Source organism: Colobus angolensis, unplaced genomic scaffold (genome assembly GCF_000951035.1).
Source record: "Colobus angolensis palliatus isolate OR3802 unplaced genomic scaffold, Cang.pa_1.0 Scaffold271, whole genome shotgun sequence".
NCBI classification, from domain to species: domain Eukaryota; kingdom Metazoa; phylum Chordata; class Mammalia; order Primates; family Cercopithecidae; genus Colobus; species Colobus angolensis.
Window position 1 is genome coordinate 1,787,600 of NW_012115944.1, and position 21,035 is coordinate 1,808,634.

The 21,035-nt window shown below is 41.2% G+C and overlaps 1 protein-coding gene across 2 annotated transcripts in view; it reads left to right on the forward strand.

Moving 5' to 3' along the window:
- Positions 1-21,035, forward strand: part of DDX42 (DEAD (Asp-Glu-Ala-Asp) box helicase 42) — a 49,429-nt gene that overhangs the window by 20,889 nt on the left and 7,505 nt on the right. For both annotated transcript variants that reach the window (XM_011947942.1, XM_011947941.1), the window contains 11 exons: positions 4,928-4,989; positions 6,484-6,520; positions 7,356-7,505; positions 12,575-12,679; positions 14,399-14,518; positions 15,566-15,742; positions 17,289-17,417; positions 18,026-18,125; positions 18,997-19,044; positions 19,561-19,658; positions 20,423-20,699. In XM_011947942.1, coding sequence (XP_011803332.1) covers positions 4,928-4,989; positions 6,484-6,520; positions 7,356-7,505; positions 12,575-12,679; positions 14,399-14,518; positions 15,566-15,742; positions 17,289-17,417; positions 18,026-18,125; positions 18,997-19,044; positions 19,561-19,658; positions 20,423-20,699 — 1,303 coding nt within the window. The remainder of the gene's footprint in view (positions 1-4,927; positions 4,990-6,483; positions 6,521-7,355; positions 7,506-12,574; positions 12,680-14,398; positions 14,519-15,565; positions 15,743-17,288; positions 17,418-18,025; positions 18,126-18,996; positions 19,045-19,560; positions 19,659-20,422; positions 20,700-21,035) is intronic.

A 21,035-nucleotide genomic window follows, 5' to 3' on the forward strand; every position in this document is an offset into this window, starting at 1 on the left:
ATCCGCCCGTCTCGGCCTCCCAAAGTGCTGGGATTACAGGCTTGAGCCACTGCGCCCGGCCGCCTTTTCATTTTTTTAGCAGATTATCAGGAATGTTTATTATTTAATTTAATCCTCAAAATAATCGTGGGAAATAGGCAGAAAAATGTATATATAAATAAAAATTTTTAACTGATAATAAAACTGAGCCCTAAGGTAATTCAAATCATTTGCCCCAAATCATATTGGTACTTAATGTGGCAGACCTGGAACTCAAATCTAATTTATCTTGCTTAGTAGTCCTGAAGGTCTAGCTCTTTCCCATACATCATGCTGCCTTTCCTCTTCTCATTTGCCAAAATCTGTCAATCTTTATAATAGCTCTTGCATCTGTTCTTTCCTTTCTGTTGCCACTGTAGCCATCCTACTTTACATCCTTGTAAATTTTCCCCCTGCTTTAGTCTCTCTGCTGTCTTATTAGGTAGTATACAGCTACAGGTTAATTAGACCAAAATATGTTTCTTTTCATGGTATTCTCCTTACTTAAAAACTGTCACTTCAGATGACTGGACATGGTGGCTCATACCTATAACCCCAGCATTTCGGGAGTCCCTTGAGTTCAGGAGTTCAAAACCAGCCTAGGCAGCATAGCAAGTGCCTGTCTCTACAAATAAAATTCAGCCAGGTTTGGTGGCATGCTGCTGTAGTCGCAGCTGCTTGGGAGGCTGAGGTTGTAGTGAGCCATGGTCATGCCACTACTCAGCCTGGATGACAAGGTGAGACCCTTTCTCAAGAACAAAATGAAACCAAAAACTATCACTTTAGACTATGTGCCATAGCTCACACTTATAACCCCCAGCATTTTGCGGGGCCAAGGTGGGAAAATCACTTGAGGTTGGGCAGCATAGTGAGACCCTGTCTGTAAAAAAAGGAAAGAAAAAAAAATTGGCCGGGCATGGTGGCTCACGTTTGTAATCCCAGCACTTTGGGAGGCCAAGGTGAGTGGATCAGGAGTTTGAGACCAGCCTGGCCAACATGGTGAAACCCCGTCTCTACTAAAAATACAAAAAAAATTAGCTAGGCGTGGTGGTGCACACCTGTAATCCCTGCTACTCGGGAGGCTGAGGCAGGAGAATCACTTGAACCTGGGAGGCAGAGGTTATAGTGAGCTGAGATGATGCCATTGCACTCCAGCCTGGCAATAGAGTGAGACTCCATCTCGAAAAAAGAAAAGAAAAGAAAAATTGTCACTTAATTGGTTCTGAAATAAAATCCTTTCAGATTCCTTAGTTACTTGTCTTCAGCTGGAATACACTTCTCCTCCAAGGAAGCAGGGAAATAAATGATCCAAGATTATTGTGTTTTTGTTTGGCCTAGACATTGCTTTTTTAAAATGTGAGCCAACATTTTTAGTATCGGGATTTTGTCTAATAGTTCAGACTGTTGAACAATGGAAGATCTGGCAGTATACTAAGGCTGTGTTTTTGTGTGGCAGAAAGAGGCTATTGCTGAGCAAATGGCTGCCTACATTAGACAAGTCATGCTTTTCCTTGCTCACCATAGTTACATCAATCCCTGTTTTCTTCTTAACGTTGAGGCCACTGTTTATAGAACCATTTGTCATTTCTCTTGCACTGTAATTTTTCTTTTCTTTTGAGACGGTGTCTCTTGCCCAAGCCAGAGTGCAGTGGCACCATCGCAGTTCACTGTAACCTCAAATTCCTAGGCTCAAGCGATCTTCCCGCTTCAGCCTCCCAAGTAGCTGGACCTACAGGTGCACGCCACCACACTCGGCTAATTTTTAAAAAATGTTTTTTCCCAGGCTGGTCTCAAACTCCAAGCCTCAGGCAGGCAATCCTTCAACCTTGGCCTCTCAAAGTGCTGGAATTGTAGGTGTGGGTCTGTGCCCAGCCTCTGTATTGTAATTTTTCTTAGGGTGGAGAATTATGTTTCCGAACTTAGTTCTCTATCAGGTATCAGAAAACAAAAGACTCAGGGTAATATAAGAAAAATTAGAGTACATTTCTGTAGAAGAATATGGCTACTTATTTATTTCCAGTTTGGTCTTTGAATTTCCCATCTGATTTACAACAACTTAAGTTACTTACTGAAGAATATACACCTAATAGGTGGCAGAGCCAAAGTTCACCTCCAAACACCATATTCCTTATGCAGTATCATTCTGTATCTGAGTTCTTACAGTGTTGTATATTTCTACCACTTACCAGACTATACAGGATACTTACCAAACACCCAGACTATTCAGGGCATATATGTGTCTTGCAGCATAGTAGGTATTTAGTTAATAATAAGTGAATTGAGGTCAGTAGATCGAGACCATCCTGGCTAACATGGTGAAACCCCATCTCTACTAAAAATAAAAAAAATCAGCCAGGTGTGGTGGCATGCGCCTGTAGTCCCAGCTACTCGGGAGGGCGAGACAGGAGGATCGCTTGAACCCGGGAGGTGGAGGTTGCAGTGAGCCGAGATCGCGCCACTGCACTCCAGCTTGGGCGACAGAGTGAGACTCAGTCTCAAAAAAAAAAAAAAAAAAACTGTTAAGTGATTTACCCTAGGAGTAAAGGCAGTAAATGAATTGTCATCTTTGAGATGTCTTGTATGCGTTGTTTTCTTCTTCATCTTCTGAGATACGAACATTTCCTCATGGGCTACGTTTCCCAGAGAATCTGATCTGATTATTTCTTGAGGGATCCCTAGTGATGAATTTAAAAAAAAATTAGCTCTTGATTTTCCAGGTTTAAATGTAGATTTATGGTAGTACAAACTGGCATAGCCCTTTCTGAGTTGAGTGAGAGTATCCAAGAATGGGCTAAATTATTTTGCTTGGCATTTTTTTTTTATTTGTTTGTTTTTGTTTTTTGGGGGGATGGAGCTTCGCCCTTGTTGCCCAGGCTAGAGTGCAATGGCGCAATCTCAGTTCACCACACCTTCCGCCTCCTGGGTTCAAGCGATTCTCCTGCCTCAGCTTCCTGAGTAGCTGGGATTATAGGCATGCACCACCATACCCGGCTAATTTTGTATTTTTAGTAGAGACGGGGTTTCTCCATGTTGGTCAGGCTGCTCTCGAACTCCCGACCTCAGGTGATCTGCCCGCCTTGGCCTCCCAAGTTGGTGGGATTACAGGCGTGAGCCACTGCACCCAGCCCAGATGTCAAATTTTATAGAAAGTATTAACTTTTCTAGTGCTTGAACTAGATGAAGATTTATTTTTAGCCAGTGTTCTGAAAAAGGATTTATGTAGGCTTAAACAATATGTTCTACCACTGTTGGTGACCTGTTTCTTATGTTACGTTGCTTATGTCATCTTCAGTTTATAGTCTTAAATATATCTTATAGCTGGTTCAGGCCTCTGAGAAGTAGGTTGTTTGTATGCAGCGCTTCTCTTTAAAACAATTTCTCTTCATCAGGAACATTTGGTTTGATGGAACACCTGATCATGCCACAGTATGTATAGTGGCATTTTTAAAAATCTGAGATTGCCAGAAAAACTCATGGTGCTTTTATAGTGAGGAAAAGTTGTGTAGAATGTGAGAAAAATCATTTAATTCTTCTGACCGTGATTTTCTTTTTTTTTTTTTTTTTTTTTGAGACGGAGTCTCGCTCTGTCGCCCAGGCTGGAGTGCAGTGGCCGGATCTCAGCTCACTGCAAGCTCCGCCTCCCGGGTTTACGCCATTCTCCTGCCTCAGCCTCCCGGGTAGCTGGGACTACAGGCGCCCCCCCCCTCGCCCGGCTAGTTTTTTTTTTTTTTTGCATTTTTTAGTAGAGACGGGGTTTCACCGTGTTAGCCAGGATGGTCTCGATCTCCTGACCTCGTGATCCGCCCGTCTCGGCCTCCCAAAGTGCTGGGATTACAGGCTTGAGCCACTGCGCCCGGCCTGACCGTGATTTTCGAATGTATAATACAAAGGATTAATTTTGATCAGTGATCATCAATTTGCGGTATATAAAAATTGCCTAGGCCGGGCACAGTGGCTCACGCCTGTAATCCCAGCACTTTGGGAGGCAAAGCGGGTGGATCACCTGAGGTCAGGAGTTCGAGATCATCCTGACCAACATGGAGAAACCCCATCTCTGCCAAAGATACAAAATTAGCTGGGCATGGTGATGCATGCCTGTAATCCCAGCTACTCAGGAGGCTGAGGCAGGAGAATCGCTTGAACCTGGGAAGAGGAGGTTGCTGTGAGCCAAGATGGTGCCATTGCACTTACAGCCTGGGCAATGAGAGCGAAACTCCGTCTCAAAAAAAAAAAAAAAAATTACCTATGAAAAATGTAAAAACTACCCACATGTAACTCACTCACTCCAGCCCCAAGGATTCTGATTTAGTAGGTGTAGAGCAAAATTTTCAGCCTTGAGACTATTGTCATTTGGCGCTGAATAATTATTTGTTGTGGGGCTGTCCTGTGTATTGTTGAATGTTTAGTAGCCATCCTTGGCCTCTACAAACCAGTACCATCAGCTGTACCACCCCCAAAATTAAAAATGTCTCCAGTCATTGCCAGATGTTACCGAGGGGCAAAATTGTCCCAGATTGAGAGCCACCTTTCCAGAGTCAGATGTTTGTGGTCTTAAGCTACACTTTGAGGAAGGCTGATCTGCCTGAATTGAAAGCACTTTACATCTGTAATTTTATCACTAGCTTAAAGCAACTAAAGGTTATGTATTTGTGAAGCAAGCATTTTTGTTCATTTTTCCATGTGTGGCACATTATTACAGATAAAAATTGTGCAGTCCATATACAGCCAAGTTTATAGAGCATTTAGTTATTTCTCTTTGAAAACTAATTGTCAGAATGCAATTTGATGGCATCAAAATGCACTTGTCAAACACATGGCTAAAGCTATTATGGCACTTGTTCCGATCTAAAAATTGTTTCTTTCAGTGTTTTTAGTTGATGTCATTCTATACAGCCTTTTGTTTTATTAGGATCAGGCAGCTAGAGACATGAAGAGGCTTGAAGAAAAGGACAAGGAAAGAAAAAACGTAAAGTAAGTTGTTTTCTTCTCCTTCACAAAGGTTACATGAAAACCGCTAAAGTATTGCAAAGCCTATTCCCCCCAAGTTTATAGAGAGAAAATATTGAAGTACACTTGTGTACTTTACTTGAAGTTACTCCTGTATCTTGAATACTTTTTTAAGAATAGAGATGGTAACAGTCTTTGCATTTGGAATAATTGAAAAGCATTCAGTTTGGCAGAATAGTATTTGGTCTTTGACTATAAACAGTTGTTTAGTAAACACAAGGAATGAATTATAGTAGAGTTTAGGGAGCATAATTACTAAAATTTGGGCTCATTTTCTGAGTTTGTCTCATAATTAATATAAAATAGGTTGATGCCTATATGGTTGATTATGAGAAGTAATGGCAACCGCATCATGAAAACTATGTACAGTTGAACCTTTGAACAACACAGGTTTGACTGCATGAGTCCACTCATGGGGATTTTTTTCAACCAACACAGATGGAAAAATAATATTCACAGTATAAAAACCTGTGTATAAGGAGGGCTGTAATAATACCTAATTTTATTTAGGGAGTGACGTTGTGCTGTAGCAGCCGTAGTCAGAACTTGAAGTACTTTATTTTCTGGGAAAGAGAAGTCTACTCTTTGCCTTGATAAATAAACTCCTAAGGCTTTTTCTGCCAGGCATGGTTGGACTTTTTTCTCCCTGTGCTTGGCCGTCAGTGCTTCAGTCCCTTACCAGGGTTTCTGTTTCGTATGGAGATTTAGCTGTGGTTTTGGTATTCACTGTATGTCGTATCCCCTTCCACCTGCCCTACACTGGTGGTGTTGCTTGCTGGTTGCCTTAGGAATAGCAAGTGCACTAAGTTAGGTGGAAAGTCTGATTAGAAACAGATGGTTGTGGGAACTGAGCAACCATACTTTCTCTATAGCTCCTGAGAGATACAGCAAGTGGTGATGATCCCCTTCTCCGTGTGAGCTGTTTAATGAGAGTTTTATTCCCAAATTTGTAAAGGAGTTAATGTAGTTTTCTCTCTGTCCCCATCCCTAAGGTAACTGCTTTTGTCTGAAAACCATTTACCCTAGAACTAGAAATTTTGGGGACAATAAGGAGGTTGGGACCTTCTTTCTAGTATATGACAAATCCAATATTTTTTTTTCTTTTTAGTATGAAATGCTTTTCACAACCGCATTGTTTGTTGTATGGATTCACAAATCTAGGACCATTTGCTATCTGTCTTCAGAAGGTTTTTACATCTGATATTCTTGTTGGTAACCACTGTTTCTAGGGGTATCGTATCATCCCATTTAAAAGAAATGCAAACTGCAGATTATAGAGTGAAGCTACACATATATATATAATGGGTGGATAGTTTACAGTGTGCTCATTGCTGCTTTGTTATTGTTAGTGTTGAGAGTTCCTGTGCTGTGTGGAATTCAACACTAATCTGCTGTAAGAATGGAGCTGGGTATGTGGAACATTTGCAGGGAAGTTTGTTTCTCCGCTTGTTTTTCCAGGGGTATTCGAGATGACATTGAAGAGGAAGATGACCAAGTGAGTTCCTATGCAGTATTTCTTTTATTTTTATCCACAAAGTCTATACTGAGGACAAGCTAGAGCTTGCCTTGCACTCAAAATGGCCATTCCTGACATTCAGCAAGGAATGTCATTTGATTTGCTCCTCTTGTACCTGTGTGACCAATTGGTAATACATAGATTCACATGGCTTTCCCCCATATTGAAGATGGAATTTTTGATCAACTATGACATCCAAAACAGATACGAGCTTTATTCAGCTTGCTTCTTTTTAAATCCAAAATTAATGTTTATTCTGATAAATCAAATAGTAGAGTAGTGTGGGATCTATGGATGGCCTCTGGTAACATCTAACCTCTACCTCTTAGAGTCCTGTTTGTGGTTCTTGTATTTCAATGTGGAACGTTAATGACTGTCCATTAGTCTTTTTTTCCCCATTGTTCAGTTGCGGAGTGATGAGAATCAGAGTGAGTGGTAGCCCTTTCCAGGTTTGTGACCTTTCTAATTAGTGTTAATTTCCAAACTTGGATTGTTAAAGCCACAGCATGTGTTCTACGGCTCTGGGCAGGGTTAGTAGACACCCCACTCCAGGAAGGCTGTGGAACAGACAGATTTGTAAGTCTTCTATTAAACAAGTTGCACCATTTAGTAGTACTAACTGTTTAATTCATTTCTTCTGATTGTTCTTCTAAATATTGCTATTATTAAAGGAATCATTGCTAGTAAGGGTCTTGCCTTACTTGGTAGGTATTTTAACTGTGCAGTCATCTGGTACACTGTGTGCGCTAACTACAGGAGCAGAAACATTCTCAATTGTACTTGGGTGTGATTATGTTTTTGTGCTTTCCTGCAGGAAGCTTATTTTCGATACATGGCAGAAAACCCAACTGCTGGTATGGTTCAGGAGGAAGAGGAAGACAATCTAGAATATGATAGTGACGGAAATCCAATTGCACCTACCAAAAAAATAATTGATCCTCTTCCCCCCATTGATCATTCAGAGGTATGGTATTTCTTGCTGAATTTTACTCTTGTTTCAAGCTGATACTTTACTTCAGCTTTAACATTTAGATTTTCCCGGTACTGGAATACTCTTACATCATGAGCGTATGCATCTTGTCATCTCTACTGGTTGAGCCACAAATTCCATGAGGCTTTATAGCCTATCTTGTTCAAAAGTATAGCCGAATCACTTACATTTGACTTTAGAATTAAAACATTTTTTTTCAAGTAATTGTACTTGTTTTCCAGAACCAATACTTAACATCTTTCTCTCTCTCTTTCTCTCTTTTTTCTTTCTCTCTTTCTCCCCTTCCCTTTCCTTCCTTTCCTTCCTTTCTTTCCTTCCTGCCTTCTCTTCCCTTTCCTCCTAACTTCCTTCCTTCCTTCCTTCTGTCCTTCCTCCCTTCCTTCCTTCCTTCCCTTCTTCCCTCCTGCCCTCCCTCCCTCCCTCCGTTCCATTCCCTTCCCTTCCCTGTCACCCAAGCTGGAGTGCAGTGGCACGATCTCAGCTCACTGCAACGCTGCCTCCTGGGTTCAAGCAATTCTGCCTGCCTCAGCCTCCCGAGTAACTGGGATTACAGGTGTCCACTACCATGCCTGGCTAATTTTTTAAAAATATTTTTGGTAGAGACGGGGTTTCGCCATGTTGGCCAGGCTGGTCTTGAACTCCTGACCTCAGGTGATTCCCCTGCCTCGGCCTCCCAAAGCGCTGGAATTATAGGCGTAAGCCACCACAGCTGGCCGTGACATCTTTCTTTCAAACTGGGAATGCTTGGGGCATTTTACTGGTGTTTACTGGTTGTTGTTGTTGTTTTATTGGTGGTGGTTGTTGTTGTTGTTGCTATATTGCCCAGACTGGCCCCAAACTCCCGGACTCAAGCAATCCTTTCACTTCAGCCTCCTGAGTAGCTGGGACTATAGGTACATGCCGCTGCACCTGGCATGCATTTTTGTTTGTTTGTTTATTTTTTTTCCAGATGGAGTCTTGCTCTGTTACCCAGGCTGGAGTGCAGTGGCTCAGTCTTGGCTCACGGCAGTCTCTGCTTCCTGGGTTAATTTTTAGTAGAGATGGGGTTTTACTATGTTGACCAGGCTGGTCTCAAACTCCTGACCTCAAGTGATCCACCCACCTTGGCCTCCCAAAGTGCTGGGATTACAGATGTGAGCCACTGTGCCCGGCCACATTTGTTTTTTTAATTGCTATGAATTTTTACTGTTGGTCCCAGATCTGGGGCAGATGAGAGGCTATTTCTTCAAAGTGGAACCAGTAATTACAGGATCCTTAAGGAATGAAGACATCAGTATACCCACTTGAAAAAAATATAAATGTTTCATCCAGGTTAAATATCAGCCGAGATCTCACATATACGAATGATTCCAGATCTAGAGCAGTGGTTCTCATTGTGGACCAAGAACCCCTTTCAGGGAGCCTACAGAGTCCAAACACTTTTCATTATACCAAGATTATTTTCCTTTGTTACTGCATCAACATTTGCGTTGTTGGTGTAAAAGTAGTGATAAGTAAAACTGCTGATGCCTTAGCATGAATCAAGCCAGTGGCACCAAACTGTTCTAGTAGGCATGTTCCCCGTTCTGAGACCATTGCAGTTAAAAAAAAAAAAATCCAGTTTCACTCAAGAATGCCCTTATGAAACAGTAAAAATTATTAAAATCGGCCGGGCGCGGTGGCTCAAGCCTGTAATCCCAGCACTTTGGGAGGCCGAGACGGGCGGATCATGAGGTCAAGAGATCGAGACCATCCTGGCTAACACAGTGAAACCCCGTCTCTACTAAAAAATACAAAAAACTAGCCGGGCGCGGTGGCGGTCGCCTGTAGTCCCAGCTACTCGGGAGGCTGAGGCAGGAGAATGGCGTAAACCCGGGAGGCGGAGCTTGCAGTGAGCTGAGATCGGCCACAGCACTCCAGCCTGGGCGACAGAGCGAGACTCCGTCTCAAAAAAAAAAAAAAAATTATTAAAATCATGACCCTAGATCTACATGTCTTTTTATTCTGTGTGATAAAATGGGAAGTACGCATAAAGCATTTCTGTTGTGTACCAAAATATGATAGCCATTTCAAGGAAAAGCACTTAATGTGTTTGAGTTGTAAGGTGAACTAGCTACTTTTTTTCATAGAACACCACTTTCACTGGACAAAATCAATGACACTTCAAGGAAAACAATTGAAAGTGTTTATTACCAATGATAGACATTCAAGCTTTCGGCCAGAAGCTCACGCCTATAATTTCAACACTTTGGGAGGCTGAGGTGGGTAGATCGCTTGAGCTCAGGAATTTGAGATAAGCTGGGCAACTTGGTGAAACTCCATCCAAATTTTGTTTTTTAATAACAAAATTCAGGCCGGGTGCGGTGGCTCACGCCTGTAATCCCAACACTTGGGAGGCCGAGGCAGGTGGATCACCTGAGTTCAGCAGTTCAAGATCAGCCTGACCACCATGGAGAAACCCTGTCTCTACTAAAAATACAAAATTAGATGGGTATGGTGGCACATGCCTGTAATCCCAGCTACTCGGGAGGCTGAGGCAGGAGAGTCACTTGAATCCAGGAGGCGGAGGTTGCAGTGAGCTGAGATGCCATTGCACTCCATCCTGGGCAATAAGAGCAAAACTCCATCTCAAAAAAAAAAAAAAAGTCAAGCTTTCAAGCAAAACTTAGAATTTGGAAAACTTATATCTACCACAGTAGGCTTAATAGCTTTTCAGTACTTAAAGACCATTGTGACAAAATTGATGGTGATATTAATAACTCATTTTTAATATAATGAAATGTGTTAACATTTGGATGATCTGTATATAACCTCGGTGAACCAATATTTTCCAGATGATCTACATATGACATTACAAAGTCAAGCATGAATGAAAGCTCAACTCAAAATACATGATAGACAAATGGATTATAATGTTACAGAGTGTAAAAACTTCAGTAATATGGTTTCTGATTACACAATGAAAATAACTTTTAGGAAATGACCACTTGTGAAGTTTTAGTGTAAAATAAAAAGTATCTGAAAAGGGCTGGATGCAGTGGCTCGTGCCTATAATTGCAGCACTTTGGGAGGCCAAGGCGGGCAGATCACTTGAGGGCAGGAGTTTGAGACCAGCCTGGCCAACATGGTGAAACCCCATCTTTGGGATTGGTGGCAGGCATCAGTAATCCCAGCTACTTGGGAGGCTGAGGCAGGGGAATCACTTAAATCTTGGAGGAGGAGGTTGCAATGAGCTGAGGTTGTGCCACTGCACTCCAGCCTGAGCAACAGAGGAGACTCCATCTCAAAAAAAAAAAAAAAAGTATCTGAAAAGGCTACTAAAATACTCTCCTCCCTTTTTCAACTACGTATTTTTTCTTTTCTTTCTTTGAGATGGAGTCCTGCTCTGTCACCCAGGCTGGAGTGCAGTGACGCAACCTTGGCTCACTGCAACTTCCCCCTCCTCCCAGGTCCAAGGAATTCTCCTGCCTCAGCCTCCCGAGTAGCTGGGACTACAGGTGTGTGCCACTATGCCTGGCTAATTTTTGTATTTTTGGTAGAGATGGGCTTTCACCATGTTGGCTAGGCTGGTCTCGAACTCCTGACCTCAAGTGACCCGTCTGCCTCAGCCTCCCAAAGTGCTGGGATAATGGGTATGAGCCACTGCTCCTGGCCTGGAGGCCAGATTTTCTTATAGGCTTAAATAAAACCAACCTATTGGCCGGGCGCGGTGGCTCAAGCCTGTAATCTCAGCACTTTGGGAGGCCGAGACGGGCGGATCACGAGGTCAGGAGATCAAGACCATCCTGGCTAACACGGTGAAACCCCGTCTCTACTAAAAAATACAAAAATCTAGCCGGGCGAGGTGGCGGGCGCCTGTAGTCCCAGCTACTCCGGAGGCTGAGGCAGGAGAATGGCGGGAACCCGGGAGGCGGAGCTTGCAGTGAGCTGAGATCCGGCCACTGCACTCCAGCCTGGGCAACAGAGCGAGACTCCGTCTCAAAAAAAATAAATAAAAATAAAACCAACCTATTATAACAATTTGAATATTGTATGAGCTATTTAAGTTAGACATTAATAAAGAGATTTATGAAAATACAAGACAGTGTCACTCTTCTTGCCAATTTTTTTTTATGTATCCAGAATTATGATTTTTTTTTTTAACTGACTATAGAGTGCTTGTATTTTTCTTAAAAAAGAAGTTTAAGAGCCAGGCATGGTGGCGCATGCTTGGAGTCCCAGCTACTGGAGAGGCTGAGGCAGGAGAATCACTGGAGCCCAGGAGTTTTGAGTCTAGCCTGGGCAACATAGCAAGACCCTGTCACTGAAAAAGAAATTTTTTTATAAAAAATAATTTAGCCAAATTGATAGGTGGTGATGTGCTTATGTTTTGTATACCTAGTACAGTAAGCTATGAAAAGAATAATAGAAGTGAGTACTACTCTCTCTGGAATTGGAATTGCTTGACCATACATTTTTTAAAAGTTACAAACAACTCCATGTTTTTAAACAGAATAGAACTCCCTCTAAAAGCAGAACTATCTCCAAAAGAAATATTAGGAATGTTTTTAAATGCTTAGAGCTAGGTCAAACAGCTTAATTCAAAATATATTTAAATGTTATATGGTGAAATATCTTCTCTGTCCTCTAAGGTCTTTGGCATTATAGAGATTCCTTAGTCTGCTTCAAGCTTGTTCAAATTCGAGGTTTCCTTAAGAGTCTCTTTAGGAAGTAGGTTAGTGTTAGGCTGGGCACAGTGGCTCATGCCTGTAATCCCAGCTACTTGGGAGGCGGAGGCTGCAGTGAGCCAGGATTGCACCACTGCACTACAGGCTGGGTGACAGAGCAAGACTGTGTGTCAACCAAAAAAAGAAGTAGGTTGGTGTTTATATTGAAAATAGGAACAGAAAACAAATTAGCTGTACTTTTTAGGATCTAAGTTGAGAATAAATTAATTTTTTTGCTTTCTCTAGCTGGAATGGCTTTACTTGTGTATTATTTGGAAAAGATTATTTTGCATTAAAATCAAACTTACAGAATTGACTCTTGAATTCTAGACTAACTTTGAATAATTGGACCTGCAGATTGACTATCCACCATTTGAAAAAAACTTTTACAATGAACATGAAGAGATAACCAACCTCACTCCACAGCAGTTAATAGATCTCCGACATAAGCTCAATCTTCGGGTAAGACAATCATTAAGCTCAGTATTCTTATATTAATGTTAATTAGTCCAGATTTAGTATTATTGTTATCTAAACTAATAACCTTGAATTTCTTTTCTAGTGATCTCTGAACTGTCTTTGCCAGAATAGTTATTATGTCCCTTCTGTTCACGTCTCTTGATTTGATTGTTTTAGTCTTCTAGATGCTGTTTTAGGATAGGATCATTTTCTTCTTTCATATTTCAGTAAATTTTGTATGTTCCGTGCTGGATGGGCTAGTGATGAAGGGTGGGAGTCCCCATCTAAAGGAAGAGGAAACAAAATTAATAGATGTTAACATATGATATCTTAGAATATTTTGAAATTAATGTAAACTTGTCTGTCAAATTACATATAGTATGCTTGATTTTAAAAATTAGAATAAATTAATACCTTTTAAAAATATACATGTACTAATTTCAGAATGGTTTAAACTGCCTACCAAAAGTTTTGAGCTGCACATTGGCTACATTGGTTTAAGGTGCTGATAGATGGTAAATGAAACACACAGAAAGAATATGCTATGCTATCTGCTCTTAATATAGACAACTTTCTTGCCTGTGTGCACCTTATCAGTTGCTACACGATGTTTAAACTCCTGTTTTCCAGGAGGGGTGTGTATTTGGTGTGTGTACACTTGTCTGTTTTCCAAGAGGTACTCACCTCCCCAATGACCCTAGAAAATTTTTAAGTAAAACCTTTAATTTTTTTTTCACTTAAAAATTTTTAAGTGAAATCCTTATTGGAAATATCAGCATCACCAGAGGAGCGTTGAAAGGTTACCACTTTAGGGGACACAATGGAGATTATAAGCCCCATTCTTCACCTGAGTGCAGTTTGAACAGGGCTTGACAGTGGCTAGACCATCAGTCACTAAGGGAGACGTTAATTCATCAGGCACAACTGAAAATGGAGGCAGTAGATTATGTCTTTGTAGCCAGCATATGTAGAGTTGTCTTATTTGGAGCCCACTTGGAATTTTCATTTCAAGAGTAAGATACGTTAATTTTTTTCTGCGCTCTGGTTAATGCTTATGCAAAATGGCAAAAGAAAGAACAGTAATGATTTCCCAGTTCATTGAACAGTTTTTTTTCCATTTTGTTTGTTATGAGAAAATTAATTTTGATTTAATAAATTTTTAGTTAATCATTTAAAATTGTATGACAATTATCTTGGGAATATTTATCATGGAGTTTTTAATACGGGGTTTATATTTGTTACCATTTGAGGTTTTGCCTTTTCATTGTATGATTTTGGCTTACAGACTTGTATTTTTTTTTTTTTTCTTTTTTTTTTTTTGAGATGGAGTCTCGCTCTGTCGCCTAGGCTGGAGTGCAGTGGCCGGATCTCAGCTCACTGCAAGCTCCGCCTCCCGGGTTTACGCCATTCTCCTGCCTCAGCCTCCAGAGTAGCTGGGACTACAGGTGCCCACCACCTTGCCCGGCTAGTTTTTTGTTTTTTTAGTAGAGACGGGGTTTCACCATGTTAGCCAGGATGGTCTCGATCTCCTGACCTCATGATCCACCCGTCTCGGCCTCCCAAAGTGCTGGGATTACAGGCTTGAGCCACCGCGCCCGGCCCAGACTTGTATTTTCACTTCATATTCCAGCTAAAATGCTAGATCCAGGTAAGTATTGTTGAACTTCAAATGCTGTTAACGTTGAAGTACAAGTCACTCTGGGGAGTTGTCTCTATCTCTAGGTCTCTGGTGCTGCACCTCCTAGACCAGGAAGTAGCTTTGCTCATTTTGGGTTTGACGAACAACTTATGCACCAGATTCGGAAATCTGAATACACACAGCCCACTCCAATACAGTGTCAGGTACGTAAAACATAATGAAAGAAAAATAAAGTAGGGTAATCTTTTGTGACTATATTAGTTTAAAAACAAATCACAGTAGTAAAACAGTGTTTAGTGTAGAACCTCACTGATAAGGATAGAGGTATTTATTACTCTAAGAAGTCACTAAATGGCTGGCAAATATTCTTTTGTATCTGATACATATCTTGAAAATATGATATGAAGAAAATAATTTATTAGGCCTAAATGTAACCATAAAGGTTTGTATATGGACAAATTTAGTACTGTCAATGACTAGAATTCCTTTGTCCATCACTTGAAAATTCTTTAGCTTCTTTTTCCCATCTGTATATGGGACTTATTTATTCTTATGAAGAAAATTCTCATTTTCTGTATATGAATGAGATAGTCTGTACCTTCTCAAGGGGAGAAAAATTTTAAAAATTTTAACAACGCTTCATTACAAATTGCGATCTTTCTGGGTTTTTTTTTTTTTGTGGAAGACGGAGTCTCGCTCTGTTGTCCAGGCTGGAGTGCAATGGTGCGATCTTGGCTCACTGCAACCTCTGCCTCGCAGGTTCAAGCAATTTTCCTGCCTCAGCCTCCCAAGTAGGTGAGATTACAGGTGCATGCCACCACACCTGGCTAATTTTTTGTATTTTAGTAGAGATGGGGTTTCACCATGTTGCCCAGGCTGGTCTCGAGCTCCTGAGCTCAAGCAGCCTGCCCACCTCGGCCTCCCGAAGTGCTGGGATGGCAGACGTGAGCCACTGCCCAGCCTTGATTTTTCATTTCTGTATTTTAAACAAAATGAAGTTGTTTCAGTTCTGTAAGTGGTGGCTGATACCCACATAATGAGAATGATGTCATTTCCTATAAATTAAGAAGTTAATGAGAATGTTGGATATTGACACTTCTATTTCACAGCTAGTATACATAGCACCGGATATGTTTTGTTCCATTGCATATAAAAATGTCATTAGTAGTCATTTATCCTTCCCCAGAATTTGCTTCAGTACACCTTTAGAATTGAAATTTTAGAGTGGTTATATTTTACTTTTTCTCCAGGGTGTGCCTGTGGCATTGAGTGGTAGAGACATGATTGGTATTGCCAAAACAGGTAGTGGGAAAACTGCAGCCTTCATATGGCCCATGTTGATTCATATAATGGACCAGAAGGAGTTGGAACCAGGTGATGGACCAATTGCAGTGATTGTGTGTCCTACCAGGGAGCTTTGCCAGCAGGTATGTGCTTTCTATAGAATGCCTCCTTCCATATGTGGACTAGCAAGGGACCAGCCAGTCAAGTGAGGTAGAATGACCAGGAAACCTTTTTTTTTAATTGCAATAAGATACACACAAAATTGACTATCTTTTTGAGTTGGATTGTCGCTCTGTTACGCAGGTTGGAGTGCAGTGGCGCGATCTCTGCTCACTGCATGCTCCGCCTCCTGGGTTCCCGCCGTTCTCCTGCCTCAGTCTCCCAGGTAGATAGGACTACAAGTGCCCACCACAACACCCAGCTAATTTTTTCTATTTTTTAGTAGAGACAGGGTTTAACCATGTTAGCCAGAACAGTCTCGATCTCCTGACCTCATGATCCACCCGCCTCAGCCTCCCAAAGTGCTGGGATTATAGGCGTGAGCCACTGCATCCGGCCAACCATTTATCTATCTATCTATCTATCTATCTATCTATCTATCTATCTATCTATCTATCTATTTTTATTTATTTATTTTTTTGAGACGGAGTCTCACTCTGTCGCCCAGGCTGGAGTACAGTGACGCAATCTCGGCTCACTGCAAGCTCTGCCTCCTGGGTTCACGCCATTCTCCTGTCTCAGCCTCCCGAGTAGCTGGGACTACAGGTACCCACCACCATGCCCGACTATTAATAGAGACGGGGTATAACCATGTTAGCCAGAATAGTCTCGATCTCCTGACCTTGTGGTCCACCCGCCTCAGCCTCCCAAAGTGCTGGGATTACAGGTGTGAGCCACCACGCCCGGCGTCTTAACTGTACATTTTTAATGTACAGTTTGGTGGCATTAAGTATATTCACAGTGTTGTGCTACCAGGAAACTTGGAAAGTATTATGTGTTAAATATTTCCTATATAACCAAATACATACTTTCCCCTAAAAACTGTTTTTATTTATTTTTATTTATTTGCTTTTTTGAGACAGAGTCTCATTCTTTTGCCCAGGCTGGAATCCAGTGGTGTGAACTCAGCTCACTGCAACCTCCATCTCCCAGGTTCAAGCAATTCTCCTACCTCAGCCGAGAGGTTGGGATCACGGGCACATGCCACCACATCTGGCTGATTTTTGTATTTTTAGTAGAGACGGGGTTTCACCATGTTGGCCAGGCTGGTCTCAAACTCCTGACCTCAAGAGATCTGCCTGCCTCGGCCTCCCACAGTGCTGGGATTACAGGTATGAGCCACTGCGCTCAGCCACAACTACTGTTTTTAAGAGGAAAAGTCTACTGTGATACAGGAATTGTTTGTATTATAAGCTGACAGTTTTTTTGTAGGATGAATTCATTTTGTCTTAGTAGAAAAGCAGTGACAGGATCAGAAAGAGAAGGGGGTAAAACGAATAAAGGAAGATTTTATATAATCTTTTGAGATGCCTTAATGGTATTCTTTTCATTTATACCTTTATGAATGAAATTGTTCTAGGTTTTGATTTTTTATGACATCACATTCTGTTTTTCAGAACTTCGTTTGAGTTGTGACAGAGGTATTTGTTAGTGTCACAGTTTGTTAATATATTATTCACAACTTTGTAGATCCATGCAGAATGTAAGCGGTTTGGAAAAGCATATAATCTTCGATCAGTGGCCGTATATGGAGGAGGGAGTATGTGGGAGCAGGCCAAGGCCCTTCAGGAGGGGGCAGAGATTGTTGTGTGTACCCCAGTAAGTATGCCTTGTGTTTAAATGGCTTCTCAGCCTCCCTCGGTATGGAAAACATGATTAGTTTTGCAGAGAATTTCCCCTAAAATGTAGTAAAAGCAGGGTTGAAAATATATTGATGAATGGCAGCCTGTGGTTTTAATGTTGATTGGTGGCTAAATTAGCAGTCCAGTAAGAGTCTCTGTGACATATAGGCTAGTAGCTACAAATTCCCCTCTATGTCAAATAGTTTTTCTTATTTTCTCCCACAAAATGATTGCCAAGTTCATCAAGAATCAGAAAGATACATATGGTCGGAACAGCCTAGAAGAGTGTAAACATTGAAACCTGTCATTATGCTTTAAATCAGGTCACTTTAGAATGCCTCAAAACATGCTTCTGGCCACTTTCCCACAGAATTTAAATCACAGTGTAAATGAAGAAGCCAACTGAGTTTTCAAAATTTCCGTTCTCTTGAGCTAAGTAGTGCATAAGGTACGTGGCTATTGGACCATTATCTATTACAGTCTGAGACTAGAGAATTAGCACTTTTCTGCCAGGAGTGCAACTGCTTAGAAAGTCCCTGTGAATGCCTTTAATTATACTTACTGTTCATTTTGTGGATCTCATAGGGTCGACTGATTGATCATGTGAAAAAGAAAGCTACCAATCTTCAAAGAGTCTCTTACCTTGTGTTTGATGAAGCAGATCGAATGTTTGACATGGGATTTGGTATGCCTTGAATACCAGTTTCTTCTTTCCCCATCCTCATGATATTAGTTTTTTTCCCATGTCTTTCTAGAATAGTTTTTCAGCATGAGAGAAGCTAAAAATACTCCTGGATGGGGTTAGACTAGAAATATAGCTAAGATGAACATTTTTACGAGTTTTCTCTGGAAAAGTATGTTAGGTTTTATTGGGTTGAGGAAATTTCAAAGTGCCTTTGTATATAAGGGGAATATTTTCTCTGTCTTTATTTTTATTCATATGCCTTTGATCATAGAGTTAAGGTCTGTGTACTTGGGTAGGTGAATGTCAGATGATTCGAGGCCCTTTGCTTTCCTATCCTCATAGCTGTCTTTACTGATTGGAACACTGCTAGACCTAGCCCAGTTGGATGGAGGGAAAATTTTTCACTTTTATACTGAACGATATGTCTAGGAGCTTCGTTTTTTTTTTTTTTTGAGACAGAGTTTCACTCTTGTTGCCCAGGCTGGAGTGCAGTGGTGCGATCTCACTGCAACCTCCTCCTTCCAGTTTCAAGCGATTCTCCTGCCTCAGCCTCCTGAGTAGCTGGGATTATAGACACCTACCCCACACCTGGCTAGTTCTTTTTTTTTTTTTTTTTTTTTTGGTATTTTTAGTAGAGATAGCCGCGTTGACCAGGTTACAAACTCCTGACCTTAAGTGATCCAGTGATCCGCCTGTTTTGGCCCCCAGAGTGCTAGTATTACAGGCATGAGCCACTGCGCCCGGCCTGGGGTTTCTAATTTTCTTAATTCTTACAACTTCTTGTGAAGACTTTTACTAAAATGGCTTTTTCCAGGCTTCCCAAACTGTATTTCAGGTTATAATATTAATTTTATTGTTCTGCTTCTTCCAGAGTACCAAGTTCGATCCATAGCAAGTCATGTTCGTCCTGACAGGCAGAGTATGTATGAAGCACCTTCATTAAACCAAATTTGTACTAAAAAGGACACTTATTTATTTTATAAGCACTCAGAGTTATGGAAATAAAAATGATCATGTGTGTTTTGGTGAGAACCGTAACGAGGGAGGTAATGAGTTTATCTGAGCTGGACAGGATCTTAGCACTAGATATAACTTGTTCCTTTTTATAGATGATAAAAGCAAGCCTCAGAAATTAAATAAGTTGCCCAGAATTATACAGTTTTATCAGCGGGTAGAAGCAATGAACAGTACAGATCTGCTGATTTGAGATCAAGAGTCTTTTTCTGAACCATACTGACAACTTGTCTTAACTAAAAATGTAATAAAAATAGAATAAGAACAAATCTTTCTCTAGTGAATCAATTTTTAAACTAAATTTAAAGCTCAGGTGAGCCTATGTAAAAAAAACTGAATAATCCTGAATGCCAAAGAAGCTTAATGGGTATTCATAAAGATATCATACCGTTTCTCTAACAGAATTTATCTTATCTTGTAGCTCTCTTATTTAGTGCAACTTTTCGGAAAAAGATTGAAAAGTTGGCCAGAGACATCCTGATCGACCCTATTCGAGTGGTGCAGGGAGATATTGGAGAGGTAACCCTAAGCAGGGCTGGATGGGACCTTAATGTGTTTATTTCTCATATTATGGAACACAGAATTAATTTCTCACTATTGAGATAAAAAAAAGATGTTATGTTTATAGATGCAACATGCTTGAGATTTGGTATTTTGCAAGTTGTGGGGATACAGAAAGAAGACTGGCAAAATATTGGGAATCATTGAAGCTAGGTGATGGGTACGAGTTGATTTTGTTCATTTTGTTTTTTTGTTTGTTTTACTGAATGTCTCAAAACTTTATAATTGTTTTAAAAAGGCTTCAAAGAGACAAAAAGATCTGCCTGGAAGCATACTACAGTGTATTAGGTTGGAACTGACGTTTTCATTATTGTGGGAGGGGCCTACCCAGGAGAAAAAAGGTGACCTGAAAGACCTGGCAAAAATCAGGTTTCATTTCTTACCTGTACATATGCGCTATATGGAAAATGTCTCTGAATTGGGACTTGGAATTCAGTTATGGCTGCTTAGAGAATCCCTCAGTTGCTTGCCATGGTTATTGTTAAGGAAAGCTCTACAAAGTAGTGGGGCATACAAATTAGGTACGTACACCAGGCGGAGAGCAAGGTGATTGAAAAGGAGAGGTGAGTTTTGAGCTGCACTTGACTTGCTGAAGGAAGGCACAAGGAGTACTGGATTGTTGAAGGTCTTCTCGATGCAGGTAGAAAATATAATGCTAGTCCTTGTTTAGGTGGCCTGTGACTCGAGTGTCACAATCATCTGTTTCATTTCTTCCTTCTCAGGCAAATGAAGATGTGACACAGATTGTGGAGATTCTCCATTCTGGACCTAGTAAATGGAACTGGCTTACCCGGCGTCTGGTAGAGTTTACCTCTTCAGGGAGTGTCCTCCTCTTTGTTACTAAAAAAGCCAATGCTGAAGAGCTAGCGAATAACCTTAAACAGGAGGGTCATAATCTTGGGCTGCTCCATGGGGATATGGATCAGAGTGAGAGAAACAAGGTCATTTCAGACTTTAAGAAAAAGGACATCCCAGTCTTGGTGGCCACAGATGTTGCAGGTAGAGTATGAAATTTTCAACATCATTAAGTTCCTAGGCTATAAGGGTACGATGTTTTACTGTATAAGACCTGTAATATCTGAGCAGGCTGATGGAAAGACTATTGGCCTGACTGACCATCCCCTCCCAAACCCCCAAGGAAGCAGCAGTTCAGCACAGGGATCACAGTCTGGAGCTCTAGATACCACTTTTCACTTAGTGTCTCTCTCTGATCAAAGAATCCCTGCAGCGGCTGGGTGCGGTGGCTCAAGCCTGTAATCCCAGCATTTTGGGAGGCCAAGACGGGCGGATCACGAGGTCAGGAGATCGAGACCATCCTGGCTAACACGGTGAAAC